The 19,037-nt window shown below is 37.4% G+C and overlaps 1 protein-coding gene across 2 annotated transcripts in view; it reads left to right on the top strand.

The window, feature by feature from the left end:
• The window catches only part of cdh13 (cadherin 13, H-cadherin (heart)), a 426,287-nt gene that overhangs the window by 183,485 nt on the left and 223,765 nt on the right, over window positions 1-19,037 (top strand). For both annotated transcript variants that reach the window (XM_077193535.1, XM_077193536.1), the window contains one exon: window positions 1,916-2,068. In XM_077193535.1, coding sequence (XP_077049650.1) covers window positions 1,916-2,068 — 153 coding nt within the window. The remainder of the gene's footprint in view (window positions 1-1,915; window positions 2,069-19,037) is intronic.

The following is a 19,037-nucleotide window of genomic DNA, read 5'->3' as shown; positions in this document are numbered from 1 at the left end:
ATAAATACAGTACCTCTATGTGTGTGTCAGCATGACTGCTTGATTTGTTGTTTTCACGATTCTCTTTAGTCCATGTTAAAGTCGTGTACATTAACAGCCCGTCCACTGAACTAGATAGCTTTTATTGTGCTATAAAATTCTGCAATTTCACAGCTGTTTGCCGGCCACAGTAAATGCACCAGGATTTGAAGGCCTCTTCCTGTGAAGCCTGCATTTGTGTTCACCAGAGTCTTAGCGAAACCACTCACTACATTTCTCAGAATAATAATGTTCCCTAAGTTAATAGAGCCTGTAATTATAAAGGAGAAAAACAGTATTAGTGTATGATCTGGCAGAAAGGATCTGTGTGGGGAAGATAAATAAAGCTAACAGGGGCTTTTCATGTGGACAATTACTTTGCTTGGTTTCACTTTCTAAATGGGATATTTCATCTTAAGCTTAATTACAAGATGCCAGAGAGTTCAAGGTGGGCAGCCTGTGTGATTCGATACACGCACTGGGGTTTATTGCTCTGATAAAATAACTTTTAGAAAGGTTATTTCACACAAAAAGGGCTTCATAAAAAGGGGCTGTTGTTAATTTGTATTTAAAGTTATTAGGTAGTTACTGAGCCTTCATTAGTGAGGGAAGCTGCTTGCTACAATCTAATTTGCACAAAATATACCAAATGAACTGCAGGTGGTAGCACTGGTCACACTAAAGGGTGTTTTTAATATACAAATAGATCTCATTTACAAACCTCAGCTACTTTATTAAAACCCTGAGTTAACATAATCATATGGAGAGTAGTTCAGACATCTCACTGGGTGTTCATCATTGCCATCAAGAATCATTCGGTAATTATTTCAAACTATTGAAAATGTGAGGGCAATCAAAAGAAAGTATATTTAGAATGTGTGCATGTTTATTCACACATAACTGTGTTTGTCTGTGAGTGTGTGTGTAATTAACGTTTCTTGCTTTCTTTGCTTTTAACTTGCAACACTGGTGAAACACAATGGACTTTGCTGCATTTACCCAGTCGCATGTGAGTACTGCTGACAAACTTGAACCAATGAAAAATCTACACACCAATAGTCTGTATTGTGTTTTATTGTTTATTATTGATTGACCGATACTAATTATTTTAGTGTCCAATATCTGATGTGTGCAATTGGTTTTTAACATTGTTTTGTTTCTCAGTTTTGTCACGATTATAATTAAATAATAATCAGACTATAATAATTATCCATCCATCCACCCATCCTTCCATCCATCCATCCATCTGGAAATTCTGACCAAAAATGTTTTATTCAATCTAATCTTAAAGGGACAATGTGTAGTTTTTAGGTATTTTATTATCTGAAATCAATATTTTTATTCGTAAATATGTCCTCAGTGGTGTACAAATACCTCTGCCAATTATCTGACTTATCCTCGTAAACGAAGAATTTTTTATCTTTACATACATGTGACGGGTAGGTCCACGGAGGCTTCCATGTCGATCCGCCATCTTGAAAAACTATAATAGCAGAGAGGGTCAAAAAGTACTAGGCCAACGCATTTCCACAATGTGTTTTCGTTCAGACCAGCGTCACGTAACTGAAAGCAGCAGAAACGGAGGAGCAGAGCAGAGCGGTGAGAGGCAAACAGTTTGAAATAACAAACCTGTTCACCCGAAGGAACACGCATTTGAAAAAGCGAGGCGCTGGAGAGCACAATTCGTTTGAATGCAAAATACAACTTCACCGCTAGATGGGAGAAATTCCTACACAATGTCCCTTTAAGAAATAAAAATAGATAATCTGTCGTTAACCTGAAAACTAATTATATATTCAGGTTAACGACATTATCTATTTTTATTTGCATTGTTTAGTTTTAGTGATTTGTAACTTTGCTTGATTAACATGTTTATGGGTACAATCATGTGACCTAGGTGATCTCATCTGACATGAAGGAAGACCACATCTTCCGTCTGACAGGAAGGGGAGCAGATCAAGACCCTAAGGGTGTGTTCAGCATCAACCGACTGACAGGAGAGGTGGCGGTTAGCCGAGCCCTGGATCGAGAGGCCATCGCGTACTACCATGTGAGTGCCATATTAAATCTGTTATCTGCTGCGTTCTGTTTCCTCCACTGCATACTGTCAGTGAGTATGTAAAAGTTCAGTTAAATAGCTTTACATGAAATCTGCAGGTTTATTTAAGTCATATTAGACCGTTGCACGAATAACCAAACATCCCTAATGGAAAAGAAACAATGTTTTTGCTTCACTCCATGCATCAAGGCGATTAATGGCTGCAATGACTCGTGTCTCTTCGGCAGTAAGCGAGAGGCTCAGTGAAGGAAAGCCGACTGCTGTACAGGATGTGGGACTACAGTTAGAGGAGCCAGTTATTCTACACAACTTGTGCGATATCAATGATGCAGCTGTCAGCTGGCCTGTCAGACACTCGCCTAATGTGGGTTGTGAGTTTGTGTGTGCGAACACAGTGGTCTGACAGTATTTACTTTGGTTTATTTGACAGCTTTAAAAGAAGAAGAAAAAAAAACTCTCTTTAAAGATCTCATCGAACCAAAAGTTTGTGGCTTTTAGTTCATGTGTGTTACACTACTGCTCAAAAGTCTGGATTCAGAACAATAAAAAAAAATATATAATATTTTTGGTCAGAAATGATGCATTAAATTGATAAATAATGACAGTAAAGACATAATGTTGCTAAACTTTTTACTCATTAAATAATTCTTTAAAATTGTCACAATTCGCACAACCTTTTTCAATATTGATAAGAAATGTTACTTGAGCATGAAATCATCATATTCGAATAATTTATGAAGGATCACGTGACACTGAAGACTGGAGTAATGATGCTGAATATTCAGCTTTCCACCACAGGAATAAATTAAATTTTAAAATATATAAATTAGAAAACAGTTATTTCATATCAGAATAGTATTTCACAATATAACTGTATTTACTGTATTTCTGACCAAATAAATACAGCCTTGGTAAGAATATAAGGGATTTTTTTCAAAAACATTAAAACAAATCTTTAAAACGGTAGTATAACTTTGAGACTATTTAAATTGACTTGGAAAAGTTGACAATTTACTTTTTGCCGATTTACACATTGAGAATTTAATGATGACTCTCATGTTGCACTTCACAAATGTTTTGTCCAATCAGATGCTCAAAACAAGTATGTCCCTCCGCCTGCCAATATTGGTATCTGCTACTATAAAATAAGGTCTGCAATTCCTGGAAAAATCAATCTGAAATCCATTTATCTTTTCTGCGGGTGCAGGACAAAAGTTTATTGGATAGCCCTTCGATAAATCCCACCCCCTTCTCGTTTTAATAGGCTACACATCAAAACATGAAAGAATTTTCTTGGTGTCTTTAACCTGAAATAGTAAGACTTTTCAATATGCAGAGCTTTGCCAAAAGAAAGGACCACCCTGTGGCAACTCCAGATAACAAGATAGACATTACGATTCCTTTGAATTGTTTGCTCGGTTGAGCGAGCTGTTACTTTGATTCAAGAATTCGAGAGCTCTTGTTCTCTTTCTCTTTATGTCCCCTGTCGTTTAACAGATAAAGGAGGGTTTACCTGGTTTTCTATCCCTCTGTAGAGGAGAACTAAAGCAGCACTGCTTAGTTTGATATCCTCCTGTCTGGCTAACAGCTTTAATAAAATAAGAGTTGCTCTTCTTCTACCCTGGTTTTGTTGTGCCCCACTGTTATGTTCCGATAAAGTGTTCTTAGTAAGGTTTTTGAAATATCTGTCAGCCTGACGCCTTGGCTTTTCTTTTCAATTAAAAAAAGTCTTCTTTTTCTAATAAGAGATCATTCCTTATATGATTGCTTCTTTTGTGGAGCCATACCACACATGCTATTCTTGCTTCAAACTTTATGTCGGGCAGGGGTGTGTGTTTGGGCCTAAAAGATCATCCCTTGTCTTACCAACCTCTTTTGCAAGCTGGGAATCAACCAACCTGGGTCTCTTGGAAGGGAAGGCAGAAGTTTTGTTGCCTAAATGGCATTCAGTAAAGGTTAAAGACTTGCTGACAGACTCCCCATCAGTCAGTCAATCGGAAGGGGGGACAACTCATGTGCAGAAGCGGAATCTGTATACAGTATATCAAAATTTGACTTAAAAAAATGTAAACATCACCACATTTTTTAAATAAGACCAAATAAGTATAAACTTAATTACCAGTAACACGTTCAGGAAATACATCCATGTCCGTTACCTTAACAGGTGTCTGTTAATGCAGGTTTTTTTTGTGTGTTTTTTTTTTGCTATAAAACAATAACTTTATTACTACCCTATTTTTTTATTAATTTGTGCATTTGCTGTTTAGTTTAGCTTCATTTACAGACTTGCCTACAGACTTACAGACTTCAGTGACAAACTCCAAAAAGCGTGGCTCTTAGAGTTGAACATATTTTCTAGTGTGCCTGTATTGTGTTCTTGCCTTTACTGTCCAACCTGCAAAAGGTAAGCAAACTTGAATGACATTTTATACAAACAAAAATGACACGTACAAATACATAAGATACAAATTCAAACAGAAAACTAATACAAATTTAATTTGTCATCAAATTACAACATTTCAGTGTGGACACTGGCGTCGGTTTATGTTTTTGCCAGTGGGTGCTTATCCTCCATAGCAAAAAGCAAACTAACATACTCAACATAATCTTATTACAGATTATATAATTTTACTACAGATTCTGCTTAAGCCCCGGGGCGCCACACAAGAAAATATTATTTCAATAGAAATTAATTCGATTAATGTCTGCTTTCTCGTTTGCATGACATTTCAAAACACCAGTAAACGGTCTTATAAAGGTTGGGAACCCTATTAAATATACTTTCGCAAAATGACAAATAAACTAACGATAGATTAACTACCCAAATCAGTAGTTAATCAGTTTGTCAGTAGTTTGTCAGTTCCAGTAGTTTGTCAGTTCCAAAATAACGCATAATGTCGATATCACACAGAAAATGCTAAAACTGCCACATTATTTAACAAAACGATTAAAATTAGCACAAAGAAAATGTCATTTGCGTCTGAGTTATCTCCATCGTTAAGTTAAGGCCTCCATCGTTAGGCCTAACGATGGTGGTCTTGGCACAGTGGATAAGACACATGCCTTTGGTGTGAGAGACCCGGGTTCGAATCCACTGTGAAACACCAATGTGTCCCTGAGCAAGACACTTAACCCCTAGTTGCTCCAGAGGCGTGCGACCTCTGAAATATAGCAATTGTAAGTTGCTTTGGATAAAAGCGTCAGCTAAATGAATAAATGTAAATGTAAATGTAACAGTTGTCTCACAGAGTCACCGCTTCACTTTCAGTCATAGTGTTACGAATTTGAGGAGGGGGAATAAAATTACCTTGTCAGTCTTGACATTTACTAAACATTAAAACATCCTTCAAAATGGACCAACGATAATTTACATCTTAGTACATCTTGACCCGTGAAATGGTAAACTCAAGACTGAACGCAAATTTAAATTAAACAAAATTAAACTGAGGAAAAAAATTGCAATTAATTAAGCCCCCCACACACACACACACACACAAACAGTATAATATAAAATAAATACAATTTGCTTAATAAAGCTCATAAATAAATTTGAAGTTGATAAGTTAATAATACCATACCTTGCTTGGAACCGTTGTGTGCAGTCAAATCCTTCAAGACGGTGGAGACCGGAGAGGAGAGCATGTGTGCAGAGAGATTGAAAATTCTCTGCACATGCGCAGATGTTGATTATATCTGAACACCCAGAGGAAACACTGTGCATTATCACTAAACAAGTGATAAAGCATATAATATTTGTAAATGAACACCAGATTTTATCACTAGCTGCCCAACACTAGCTTTATTATAACTCAGTAATTTGCTGGGCTTGCGGGCGTCCTCCACCAGCTGAGGAAATGTGCTTGAGTTGTAAGGGAATGCTAACACATTTTGGGAAGTAGCTGACTAAAAGTAGCGACGATTATTTTTTTCAGTAGGTGTTTTCAAAGTAGTGTAGCACTTGTCGTAGTATATCAATTTTTATTTATTTTATTTTATTATATTTTTCTCTATTTTTTATCATTTATTCCTGTGATGGCAAAGCTGATCATTCTAATAAGCTGATTTAGTGCTATTATATATTTCTTTACTTATTATTCTTATCAATGTTGAAAATGTGTCGTGCTTAAAAAATAAAAAAAATAATAAAAAAAAAAAAATATATATATATATATATATATATATATATATATATATATATACACACTTTTTCCTTCATTTTTTTGGAAACTGTGATACATTTTTGATGAATAGAAATTTAAAAAGAAGAGCATTCATTTCTTTGAAGTTAAATGCTTTTTACTGTCACCTTTGACCAATGTAATGGATCCTTGCTCAATATAGTTATTAATTTCTTTAAAAAAAATCTTACCACTTTTTTTGACAATTCAAACAAAGGCAGCAGCTTTTTGCACTAAGAGCAACTAGCAACTAGATTCTATTTACAATAAGTGAAAATAGTGCATTTTCTTAGCAATAGTTGCTATTTACAATAAGTGAAAATAGAGATAGATTCTATTTACACTATGTAAGAATATCAGTATTTTCTTTACGCTAAGTGTAAATAGTAGTTAGATGCTATTTATACTCATAAATAGTGGCAAATACTATTTGCACCTTCGTGTTGTTGTACATGAAACGGTATGCAATAATAACAACATAGTGTAAATTATTATATTTAATACAATTATTAAATAGATGCCACCTTATTGTGACAATAAAGCCCTCCCTACGCCTAGCCCCAACTGGTAAACACAAATTCTTTATTTCCCCCTTTCAAATATTTTCTTCCTTTTTATTGAAAATAATTCCCTTTCCGATCTGATATGTGATGGGAAAAGGGAGTATATCGAGTTTCGCCAAAGGCAGATTTGAACTCTGGTCACGCGTAACCCCCATTGAAACTCCTCATTAATGCAGCAAAAATGCAGCTCTGATTAAATCACATTGTCATTTTTTTAAATTTTTTTTTTAGCTTGTAGTCTAGCCAACTACTTTTTTTTTTTTCAAACAGTAGCTTGACTGTGGTGTAACAGCTTTAAATTATGATTAGCTTTAAGCTACAGTTCCAATGTAGCTGCCCCAACACTGCGGGTAGCTTTCTATTTTATATAGCACTTTGGTGAAGGTCTGGTGGTCATGGCAGAGCGGTTGTGTGCTCTGAAGAGGAGGGTAATCTCAGGTACGCAGACCCCAGTCGGGATCAAAGCCCTCACTCTGCAGTGCACTTGACATTTACATCTCCTTATCTCCCTTTCTCTCACATCCACACCACCCGCAATCTCAAAAGCATGTGACGAGCGCATGCACATCAAAGCTTGACATTTTAATGCTCACACACTGCTATCTTGATGAAGGAATGATGCTAACCACAGCTGTTTTTACATATGTTGGCTGTCTTTCTGTTAATTATAAATCTTACTGTTAGTGTTTCACCGAAATCATTTTTTATAGAAACATCGAAACTGAAATTAAAGTTTTCATTTAGCTGAAAACCATAACTGAAAATAAGGTTTTGGTCATGTCGTGTTCTCAGGTGATAAATTAAACCAGTTGAAGTAAAGTTCTTCAAATAGCACAGCAAATTTTACATATTCTACTCTAGAATAATTTTTGGTCATGTTAAAGTGCCTCCAAACTGTTGATATGTTTACCAGTTGTAGTTAATATGTGTTGTGTGCATGAAAACTATTTTGTTAGAAACAACATTTTCTATTTATTATTTATTATTATTTATTATTAGTATTATTATTATTACTTTATTGTATTATTTTATTTTAATTCTGCCAAATATTTTCGGGGGGGGGGGGGGGGGGTTTCTTCAAAATATCGGTTCATCACTAATTAGGGTCTATTCACACAGAATGTGTTTTTGCATTCCACTGCGCTGCATTTCCATTGTTGTTCCTATTAAACATAGAGTAGATCAGAGGTACTAAAGTTCAGAGGCCAAGAGAGCCACATAATCATTTAAACCAAATTAAATGCAAATGACCACAAATTACAACTTGCATCTTAAGACTTTATTTACCCTGCTAAGACGGCATTTGTAGTTCTACTAAGCATTTACAAAAGCGGTTTGCCAAGTCTCGCTAGTCCTTTGAGTTTAACAGTTGTGCTCACAGTTGTGTCTCGCACATGACATGACATTGTAAAAATGCAGCGTTCTAGTTAACCCTTTCGCACGTACGATCACACCGGTGTGATCAGTCTTGGCTCGTCCCTGGAGCGTACGATCACACCGGTGTGATTAGAACGGTCAGTGCATCACGTGATCAACTGCTAAATTCAAATGTGCTTTCGTGCGTTTGCTGGCGCTGAGCCAGAGAAGGACCCACTCAGTGCTGTCATATATCACAACTATTCAGTGTTTTCAACCACATAATGTTTATTTTAGGTTTCAGATATTTCAATACACACAAGTACTAGCAAAACAATGATTTTGAGTTTGTAAAATACACACTGATGTCTATGGAAGCGGCAATAATAACATTATAATACATTACATTATAATAAGACGACACATTTTATTCATATCAGATACACATTATGTAAGTAGCTTTACATTTGACCCTATTCTTCTCCCAGTTCACCGGCCACTTACTTTCATGCATTTCGTGAGAAGTGGAGGAATTGATGTGTTGTAAATCCAACAGATCCGATTCTCTGAACTGTGAAACAAACTAACATGGCGCTGCCCATCGCGCATACAGCTCAACTAACGCGATCGTTATAAAGGTGTTTAAACAACAAAACACATCCACTTGCACATATTCGACAATCGGAATATCAGTGTTTCATGCTATAGCTAATACATTTGTGAATATTTTTAATAAAAAAGGGAAAATGACATAAAAGCAGATCATCATTCATACAGCGCTGTGTTGTGGTTGCGCTGTGTCACGTGACAAGCAATGACGCGTCACCATGGAAACATTAAAGTGACAAGTTCTAAATAACGGTCGCCTTGAAAAACTCACGCTGGGGGGTCAGTTAGAATATTTTAAACTTACGTGTGAAAGGGTTAAAAAAAACCTTCTCAATTTTTTGGTTCCACTGACCTGTGCCTTGTAGCGTGCCAGAACCACATCAAGATGTTAGGTCTGGGAACACATCATTGGCAGGGCTCGATCCGAGGGGCGGGATAAATGGTTGTCTTTCAAATTCCCTCTGCACGCAATAGGATAGTGCTACAACCAACCAGAGCAACGAAGAAGGTGACGTAGTCAGAGCGACGGACTTCAGTTGCTGTTCTTTGTTGTTTTTTCAAAGAAAATCTTAACTCCAAGTCTTCTAGAGTCGCGGCCAAAGCTGATTTGAAAGCAGCCATCTTCTTGGTTTTCAAGTAGCAGGGAATTCACGCGGAACTGTCGCAACTCTGCCGTCATTATGTTAAGCCCGCCCACTGACTCTATAAACGATGTGATTGGCCTGACTAGAGTTTGTTTTTTTTCAGCTCACAAGCCAACTGAGCTAGACGACACTGGCTGCAAAATAAAATTTGCAAACATGCTTTCTAATGGCATGTTGCTCTTCATAATCACACATATGGGCCAGTTTCCTCTCGCCTCAACCACCTCACACACACATATGTAGTGCAACACCTCTGTGCCGCAACACTTCACTTAATTCCCATGCCACACTGGTGGGAATAACCGCATTTTCCGGGTGATCCCTCTACAGCACATCAGGAGTAATTACACCACAGCTAATTCCAGCCGATCTCACACTAGGAGTAATCACAGGCGTGCGGGAGCTGGTGTGGCCCAGTACAGCGCATATGAGGAGGGGGGGATCCAGGCCAGAGACTGTTTTCGTAGACGGTGCCGCATCACTGCTGTGTATCTTAGTCTTCGGCTCTGCAGGAATCAACTCACAGTTGCAGTTCCTCAGAGACCTTTTACTCTCTACTGTTTATTTCTTCCCATTGGCATGTGTATGTGCATTAGTTGCCTTATGAGCCATGTGAACAAATAGCATTTTTACTTTTCTAAATCAAAAAAATAGATTTTATATTAGATTTTTCCATAACAAGTAGGAGCTAAAACTTGCTCGCTTCAAAGGTGCCATTATGATGTGGTTTTTGGTTGCTAAGGTGTTGCAGTGCGTTCGCTAATGTGTTCAAAAGTGTTTTGTATGCTTTAGCGTGTCGTTATGTGGCTGCTAGGGTGTGTTTTTGGTTGTTACGGTGTTGCAGTTGTGTTGTTGTGGTTTTTAGCATGTTGATAAGTGGATGCAAGAGTATTTTGGATGATTGTCAGTGTGTTTTATGGACAGAGTGCATTAGCACCCACCACCTTTTTCAGTGGGGCTGGTGTATTTTTCCCATAGGGATTTTTAAAAAGTCTTTGTTAAGCAGTTATAAGCCGTGAACCACGACAATCGGCTAAGAGGAGAATCACAACACTACAAACTTTGATTTGAAGCAAAAAAGTATTAGAAAATTGGACAAAAATACAAAGACTGTTCTTAAAGGGTTAGTTCACCCAAAAAGTGAGAATTCTGTCATTATTACTCATCCTCATGTCGTTCCAAACCAGAAATACTTTTTTTTTTCTGAAGCAACATAATCATTTTATATGATAAACAGATCAAATTTAGGCTTTTATTCTCATATAAGCATTCAACTCACACATTAATTGTGGAAAACAGAAGCTCAACCAATGAGGTTCATTCTTGTGTGTTATGCAGCACGTTTGAGCTTCCACAAGAACCAGTGAGGTTTATTCTAGTGTGTTACGCACAAGCTGTCTATTGAGGGACAGAAAGCTCTCAGATTTCATCAGAACTTATCTTTGTGTTCCAAAGAGGAACGAGCTAATGAAATCTTTTGGCTCGTGTTGCTTTTTTGGACACTCTGATTGGTGTAATTTTCTGTACAGCATCATGGGTAATGTAGTTTTTCATCAGGAATTCTGCTGTTAAACACGATTATATTAAAAATAAGCTGAAATAAAGCGGGCTGATGGCTTCAGAAGAAGCAAATACCATCGACTAAAGACTCTGTCTTTAAAGGTTTATAAATTATTGTTTAAAATTAATTTTCCTATGGAGAAATGAATGAGTTTTTACGACTGGAACCTGACTGTTGCAGTATATTGAGTGTTTTAGCTTGTTGCTTTGCGGTTGCAAGGATGTTTTTTGTGGTTGCTAGGGTGTTGCAGTGGGTTTGTTGGTGATTTTCTGGTGCTATGGTTTTCTGGGTGTTTCTTTGAGATTGTGGTTCCTAAAAATAAATGTTCATGGACTTAAAAGAGAACAGACAAATCATAAGAGGCTTACAAATAAAGACCAGTTATTTATTCTCACATTACAGCAATCTACTGAAACTGTTTAATTCCCACTGTTTAAATTTACGTCCCACAGATCCAACTTGTACCAACAAGTAAATCCAAACTCTCATTCACACATACAGGCAAACACAGAGGTGCCCACACACATTACCGCACATTTTTTTACACACACACACACACACACACACACACACACACACACACACACACACACACACACACACACACACACACACACACACACACACACACACACACACACACACACACACAAACACACACACACACACACGCAAATCCCCCGAGCGATTCTTTCATATTTAGGAAGCGTAGCATTTCCCCAGACCGACTAACTAACCATGCAATTGACATCTTAGCAGCTCTTTCTCTCTGCAAGAGCCACAAAGTGACTCCTTAATTACGTTCTTCTCTGTGGCGTTCATGGCCAGACTGCTGCAAAACACAAGGCCATGATAAAGGCTCTATTATTGGACCAGAATCAGGCTTCCGTGTCATGCCTTGTTAATATCCTCAGTCTTCTTACCGCAGGGAAATCGCACTGTAAAATGTTGAGCATGAAGGACCTCTGATGAAGGACTGGAAGTTGTGATCGCTGTATGAACTGATACAATAGCAGCTTCTAAACAGAAAGATTAAAAGAGCATGAATCTGTTTCACAACAAGACAGCAGATCATACAAACGTAAATTATAATAATGATGAAAATAATAATAAAAGATTTAAGTTGTGGTCTAGTACAAATACACTAGATACAGTATCAGCCTTCCAAGTTTGGCATGTATTAAGAGGATCTGTGATTATGTTGTATGCCCTTCCATGGATCGATTTTCTTGCAGAAATATTTCTATTTATTTATTCATGTAAATTGTAATTTATGTAATTGTATAATCAATGTTTAAAACTGGTTCAAGGATTTTAAGATAAATATAGTTATTAGTTTTTCAAAGAAAAGCTTTAAGCTTTTATATATATATATATATATATATATATATATATATATATATATATACACTGTATATTAGTTTGTATTAGTTTTTAACAAAATTTAATAAAATAATATGAATAATAGTTATTAATATTATTATTATTGCTTGTATTATATGGAAAACACTTCATCCCTTTTACAGAAAAGGGCAGCTTAGACCTTTTGTAAGATACATTTTTGTATTCCACGGAAACAAAATAGTTTTTGAGTGAAATAAGTGCGATTAGATTCCTATTCATTTAAAGAACATGTTGCTCATCTCTGTACATACCTCTACTCTCAGAAACCATTCCTCATTGTCAGCCACATGAATAAAACACCAGACAAACACCTAGTCTTGGAAAGAAATGGAAAGCGAAAAGATGAAGCCACCCATGCATTAATATAGAACATATGGATGATGTTTTTTCCTGTGTAGCTGCAGCCAAATGGCAGTGCCGCTCCAGTGCCTGCAGTAGAGTCACATGATGATGTGTCGAGGGGGGTTTTGGTGCCTTGTTTCAGGTAGACAGACTCTGTGCTCGCCCACAGCAGGTTGGCACTGAGATATCATGATGGGATGAGGCTCGTCTCTCACAAATAACTACTCCGGTCCATCGTAGAGCTGGAACAAGACCTGTGTGTACATCAGCTGTTTGTTTGCCATGGACCTGACACTCACCCTGATCCGCGGGGCACTGACATGCTGCGTTTGATGGCGGGAGAACGGCGGCATCTGTGCGTGTGTGTTTTTTCTGTGCATTTATTGCTGTGTGGGTGCGTGCCATCTGTCCTCCGAGTAATTGCTGGTATTTATATGATATTAATTGTATACTGAGCACTGTGTGCTTTCAAAGCTAGTTTAAATTGAACTGTTTTAAGAGATGTTAGATGCTAAACATGAGAGATCTGTGTGTGAGGATACCAATCAGCTAACCATCTGTGTCGGCTTGTAGTGTTTTATACGCTTTTTGAACTTATTGCTTCCCACATCAGTCACTAAAAGGACCATGTGTCCTCTATCACATCACAAAAAAACTGTCCTTTTGAGTGCAAAACCCTGACTATTAGGTTAGCTGGAAATGGCCTAAGGTAATATCCCGTTGTAACATCAATTAGAGTTCTCATTATGTGTGGCCTAACACTAATTACTGCAATTATTTCCTGCTAACAGTTATGATCCCTGTAGTGGCTACTCTGAGATGGCCTCTCATTTTTTAAGCGTTTGGGAAATGGCACTCTTGGTCCACCATGGCTTACTGTTTCCCCCTGCTGGGGTTCATCCATCGGGGACGTCCATGTGCTTCCTTGCACGTTACAGTAATGACCTTCACGGTTTTCACAACTGTGAGACCGGCGTCTTCTCTGTTTTCAGATTGTACTTGTGATTCCAAAAACCAGGCCAGTGGTTGCATTTAATGGCACCCGCTGGTATTGCTGTCTAATCAGCCCCCTCCGTACCTCACCAGTCACGGCTGCGGAAATGAAACATTAAACATTTAATGGGAGATTAAAACCTCCATTAGTCTGAAGAGTGCTAAAATGCTGGATGAAAGTGGTCAGGTTTCCAGATTTTAGCGTGTCCTAGTTTATCACTTGAAGGTCAGAGCCAATCAACATGTGTGTCAGCAAATAACGATAAGAAGTGAAGCCAGCGTTGCATAGATTTGGTGATATCTGAAGGCTGAATGGATATTCTAATCATAGTGCTTGCAAACAGAATTGATATTTCTGAAATGTTCTGAAAAAAAAACTAAAGTGAAGTATTAAACTTTATTAATTTTCCGATCATTTTAATAATTTTGATTTTGTCTGTCTGTCTGTCTTTCCGTCTGTCTGTCTGCCTGTCTGTCTGTCTGAAAAATTCGTAGAGCTATGTATTTTTATATAAACTATGTTTTTTTTAAAGAAATTTAAGATTAAACCTCCCTTTCACTTAAATTGCTATTTTAACAGACAACAACGTTATCATAATATATGCATACTGAAATTTAAGTGGTATTGCTTCTTTCTTCCAATTGGTTTTGTCTTCCTTGTATAGTGTAAGAGTTATCTTTTCAGAGTGTCTAGGTTTTGATACTTGTGAACTGACTGAAAACAAGACACGGCTGAGTGTCATGAAAACAGCAAAGCAGCTTTGATTCAGAATTTCATTTAAGCTGATCCAAAGCCTAATACCCAAGCTTAGCTAAATATTTAACACTATTAATTTGCTTCCTTGCAAGCGCTGATACTTATTTCAAAAAATAAAAATCTAGTTGAACATCCCTGAAAATAAATGTGTTTAGATGCTGCTGTTCCAGAATGCTTCTTAACTAGCTTAACAAGCTAAATTTTCTCAGGCAGACCACTTTATCCGACCATGCTATCGAACCATCGATCGGATTACCAGTTGAAACCCATATGGCTAGACCAGCACCTAACCAGCATGCAACTTTTTCAGCTAAAATTACAGTAATTCTTTCTTGAATGTGCCTTTTGTGAACAATTATCAAGCCTGTTTTACCAACTAACATACATGTGATCCCAAACAAGTGTGAGGTGTCAGTGCTTAGTTGGAAGTAGCACTGGAGGCCTTCACTGGTCTGACCAGTGGTTGAAGGCTTTATCTCAGTGACTTAACGATGATGGATTCCTGCAAGGTCACTCTGTAAATTGGCATAATAACCACAGTGCTTGAGAGGATAAAATCGATACAGACTAAAATGCTGCGTGTACACAGCAGGTGTTTACGAAAATCTGGAGAAACACTGTTGACTTGCTGTAGTTGTGTGTTATGTCTTATGAGTTTAACTAAAGCTGAGGGACAAATTGTGGTCAGTTGCAGAGAGACCCTTTAATAATAATACATGTGACCCATGCTGGCAAAACGAGTCAGAGTGGGCACAGGCTAATTACAAGCTACAGGCAAAAACAAGTGAAAAATTTTGGTCAAATTTTTTCACAAAAATTTGTTCATTAAGCCCTTGTCTAGTGATCCCAAAGCCAATTAGCAATCAAACATCTAAAAGTATCTTTATTTGTACGTTTTCTGAGAGGAGCTTCCTTTGTCCATGAAAAATGCTGTTGTTCTTTGCTCACTTCTCGACGCCTGGCGCTTCCCCTCAGCACAAGTTTGGTATCGTTTTAAAGCGTAGTATTCCAACTTTGTGAATATTCATAGCGAATTCTCGCTGGCATGAGACTGAACCAATGAAATGGGATTTTCAAACTTATGCTGATGTAAACAAAACAATCTTACTCACGTTGACTGACAGATTCGAAGTGTGAGCACAAATACGCCTCATAACGTGCAATGCCGATATATACACAATTACAGTATTTTCAAAATATCTGTCTTGGCGAGTATTCACGCAAACATGATCTGTTATGTCTTATGTGAACGTTTGGTTAACTGTTGGGGAAAAACATCTGATGTATGTAACATAGGCTATATTAGATCTGTGCGGTACAGCAGGTCTTAATATATAGGCTGTCTCATTAATGTTAATCAAACAAATGTGATATCAAGGGGAAAAAAGTTGAAGATATATACATTTTTCTATAGATATTTGGTTTTGATTCTGGTGTGTGCCAGATTTGTCTGTTAATTAATAAAATAAAATTTTATTAATTTTAATAAAATTAATAAAAAAAAGTTTCCATTAATATATAAGTAATACTGTCATTCTGTTTATCAGGGAAAGCAACATAAGCCATTTTTTAGCATAGTTTTGTGACCTTAAGTAAAGTAGCAAGTAATTTCAGATGATTATAGTTTGAGTTGCTTTAGTTGCTTTAAATGGCTTTTAAGTGATGTTTGATGGACTTTACATTTTAAGAATGAATGCATCTGTGTGTGTAAGAGAGCAGCATGTGTTTTGATGACACATTTAAGTTGTTAGAACAAAGTAAAAGATGTGAAAGCTGTATTGTAGTCATCTTATAACAGCTGTGTGGTTGCACTTTGCATAAGAAAAAGTTTAAAGATGAAATACAGAAATAAAAAAAAAAATAATGAGGAAAGAAAAGGATCTTTAACAAATTTTTTCTCAAGAAGAAAAAGGGTAATTTGACTATCAAATCAGCAGAAAAAAAGGTTCTGAAGATTAAAGGAAAGCAACCTAAATAAGTGGATTTTGACCCCGGGGCCCGAAAACCAGTCAGTATCTGGTGTGACTACCATTTGCCTCACGCAGTGCAACAGAACTCCTTCGCATAGAGTTGATCAGGTTGTTGATTGTGGCCTGTGGAATGTTGGTCCACTCCTCTTCAATGGCTGTGCGAAGTTGCTGGATAAATTGGCAGGACCTGGAACACGATGTCGTATACGACGATCCAGAGCATCCCAAACATGCTCAATGGACGACATGTCCGGTGAGTATGCTGGCCATGCAAGAAACTGGGATGTTTTCAGCTTCCAGGAATTGCGTACAGATCCTTGGAACATGGGGCCGTGCATTATCATGCTGCAACATGACATGAGGTGAAACGCCTTTAGAGACGGCTTATGGTAGAGAAATAACAACATTCACAACATTCAATAATCATGCTGTCTAATCAGCATCTTGATATGCCACACCTGTGAGGTGGATGGATTATCTAGGCAAAGGAGAAGTGTTCACTAACACAGATTTAGACAGATTTGTGAACAATATTTAAGAGAAATAGGCCTTTTGTGTACATAGAAAAAGTCTTAGATCTTTGAGTTCAGCTCATGAAAAATGGGGGCAAAACAAAAGTGTTGCGTTTATAATTTTGTTCAGTGTATGTGTATGCGCGTGTGTGCACATTCTTTTATTAACTAGCTCCTCTTAATGGCTTTGTTTTGCGATAATATCAGACTGAATGTTATCCTTACCTTATGTGAAATTTGAGTTTAATATAAACAGAATTGTGCTCCTTTTCACCTTTGTCTCCAGCCTGTGCCAGTGTGTATTATGTATGCTAATCTGAGGGGGTCTATCGATTTCTACAACCACTAATTACCTGTAAGGCAATTAAAACAATGAATTCCAGTCTTAAATGCTTTGCTTTATTTGGAAAGAAAGGAACTCTGTTGCTGACCTGAACTCTTTTCTTATAGCTTTGAGTTACAGGATGCATTATCTCTGAGCCTAAATAAATCATCATTTTGTCAAATGAGGATGGAACGTCTCTTGAAATTAGTGGATCATCATGTCACTTAGAAGGTTCTTTGAGAAGTGATGAGTATGAGTAAGAAAAGAGGAATAGATAGGAGAGGAGGGATAAGTGTCTCTAGACAGCTCTCCTGTATATGCTAGATCTTAAGATGTCTCTCCACTGCTAGAGCCACATGTTTCAAGTGTCTCTCTGGAGACTCACGTCTCAACACACAAACACACACTTACACCCGGTGAAAAGGGTCTTGTGGGAACCCATCTGGGTTGACAACAGAACACACACACACACACACACACACACACACACACACACACACACACACACACACACACACACACACACACACACACGATAACTTTTTATAAAATTATAATTGGAAATGTCTGAAAATGTGCTGCTTCCACACATTTTAGATTAGGTGACTAATAGCTGTGAATTGAAATAGATGTGTGATTTTTATACAGAGTCAAGATGTTCCAAAAAAGCAAATTAGAATATTTTTTTTTTAATGTTATTTATTTTTAAATTATTTATCTTTTTATTAATTATGTCTATATATTTTCAGCAGCAGAATCACATGGCCTGTGGCTGAGCTGCCATTTCACAGTTTCACATGAACAGATCGGTGAGCGTAAACCAGCTTTCGTGGCATGAGGATAGAGGGGTGGTACTTTCAAGGGGGATCTCCGATTAATCCAAGTGGGAGGTGGAGGGCTGAGCAGCAAAAAAAGAAAAAAAATTTGATTGCGGTGCAAAGAATGTCTTGAATTCCTCCGATGGAGTGCACCCGTGCGAGAAGAATAACCAGACAGTTGTCCACTTCATTTACGAGTGGCTTTGGAGATATATCCACTGACAGGTGATGTTCACCTCCGAATCTCTCTCCTCTCTCCCTCTCTTTTCTGCTTGGCCAGTAATTTACTGGGCATTGGTGAGCAAGGCACGCTGCCCTGCACACAGCTGCAATACAACTGTCAGTTGTATTTTTCACCTTTTCTGTTTTTAGCTTTTCCTCTCTGTGATTCTCTCTGAAGATAACACCTCTTCCTCAGCCTTTCAAGTAAAACTCAATATGTGCCAACAGACACGTATAAATATTATATGATGAAAAGCAGCTCTTGTGTTTTAGAAATACACTTTTGTCTTGAAAGCTTCTTTCAAGAATCTTCTTATTTGAGGCTTTGAGATCTAAATGTTTATTTTTGTAGGGTTGCCGAGTAACAAATTCCATGAAGTGTAGCTTGTGTGAATGTATTTCCCATTTTATATTTTCTTAATGTCTTTAGATGCTTTAGTGCCCCAGAGCAACACTTGTCAGAAGCTTGTTTTTGTACAGATGCAAACTGAGAGAATACAGTGATTCTATTTATACTATGGTGCTGTTGAATGCTTGAATCTGATTGGTTGACGAAGGTGTGCATTTATCTTCTGGGAAACGCACGGCTAAAGTAGTTCCAGGCAGGTCTTGATGCATTACTTATTATGTCCATATCACTTTGCCAAATGATTTCAGGTATTTCAAAGGTCCTTACAGTCTACAACAGCAAAAAAACAACAACGAC

Source organism: Siphateles boraxobius, unplaced genomic scaffold, assembly GCF_051911475.1.
Source record: "Siphateles boraxobius isolate OS27281-9 unplaced genomic scaffold, OSU_SipBor_1 31, whole genome shotgun sequence".
Taxonomy (NCBI): domain Eukaryota; kingdom Metazoa; phylum Chordata; class Actinopteri; order Cypriniformes; family Leuciscidae; genus Siphateles; species Siphateles boraxobius.
The sequence above is the reverse complement of the archived record's forward strand: the minus strand, read 5'-3'. Positions and strand labels throughout refer to the sequence as shown.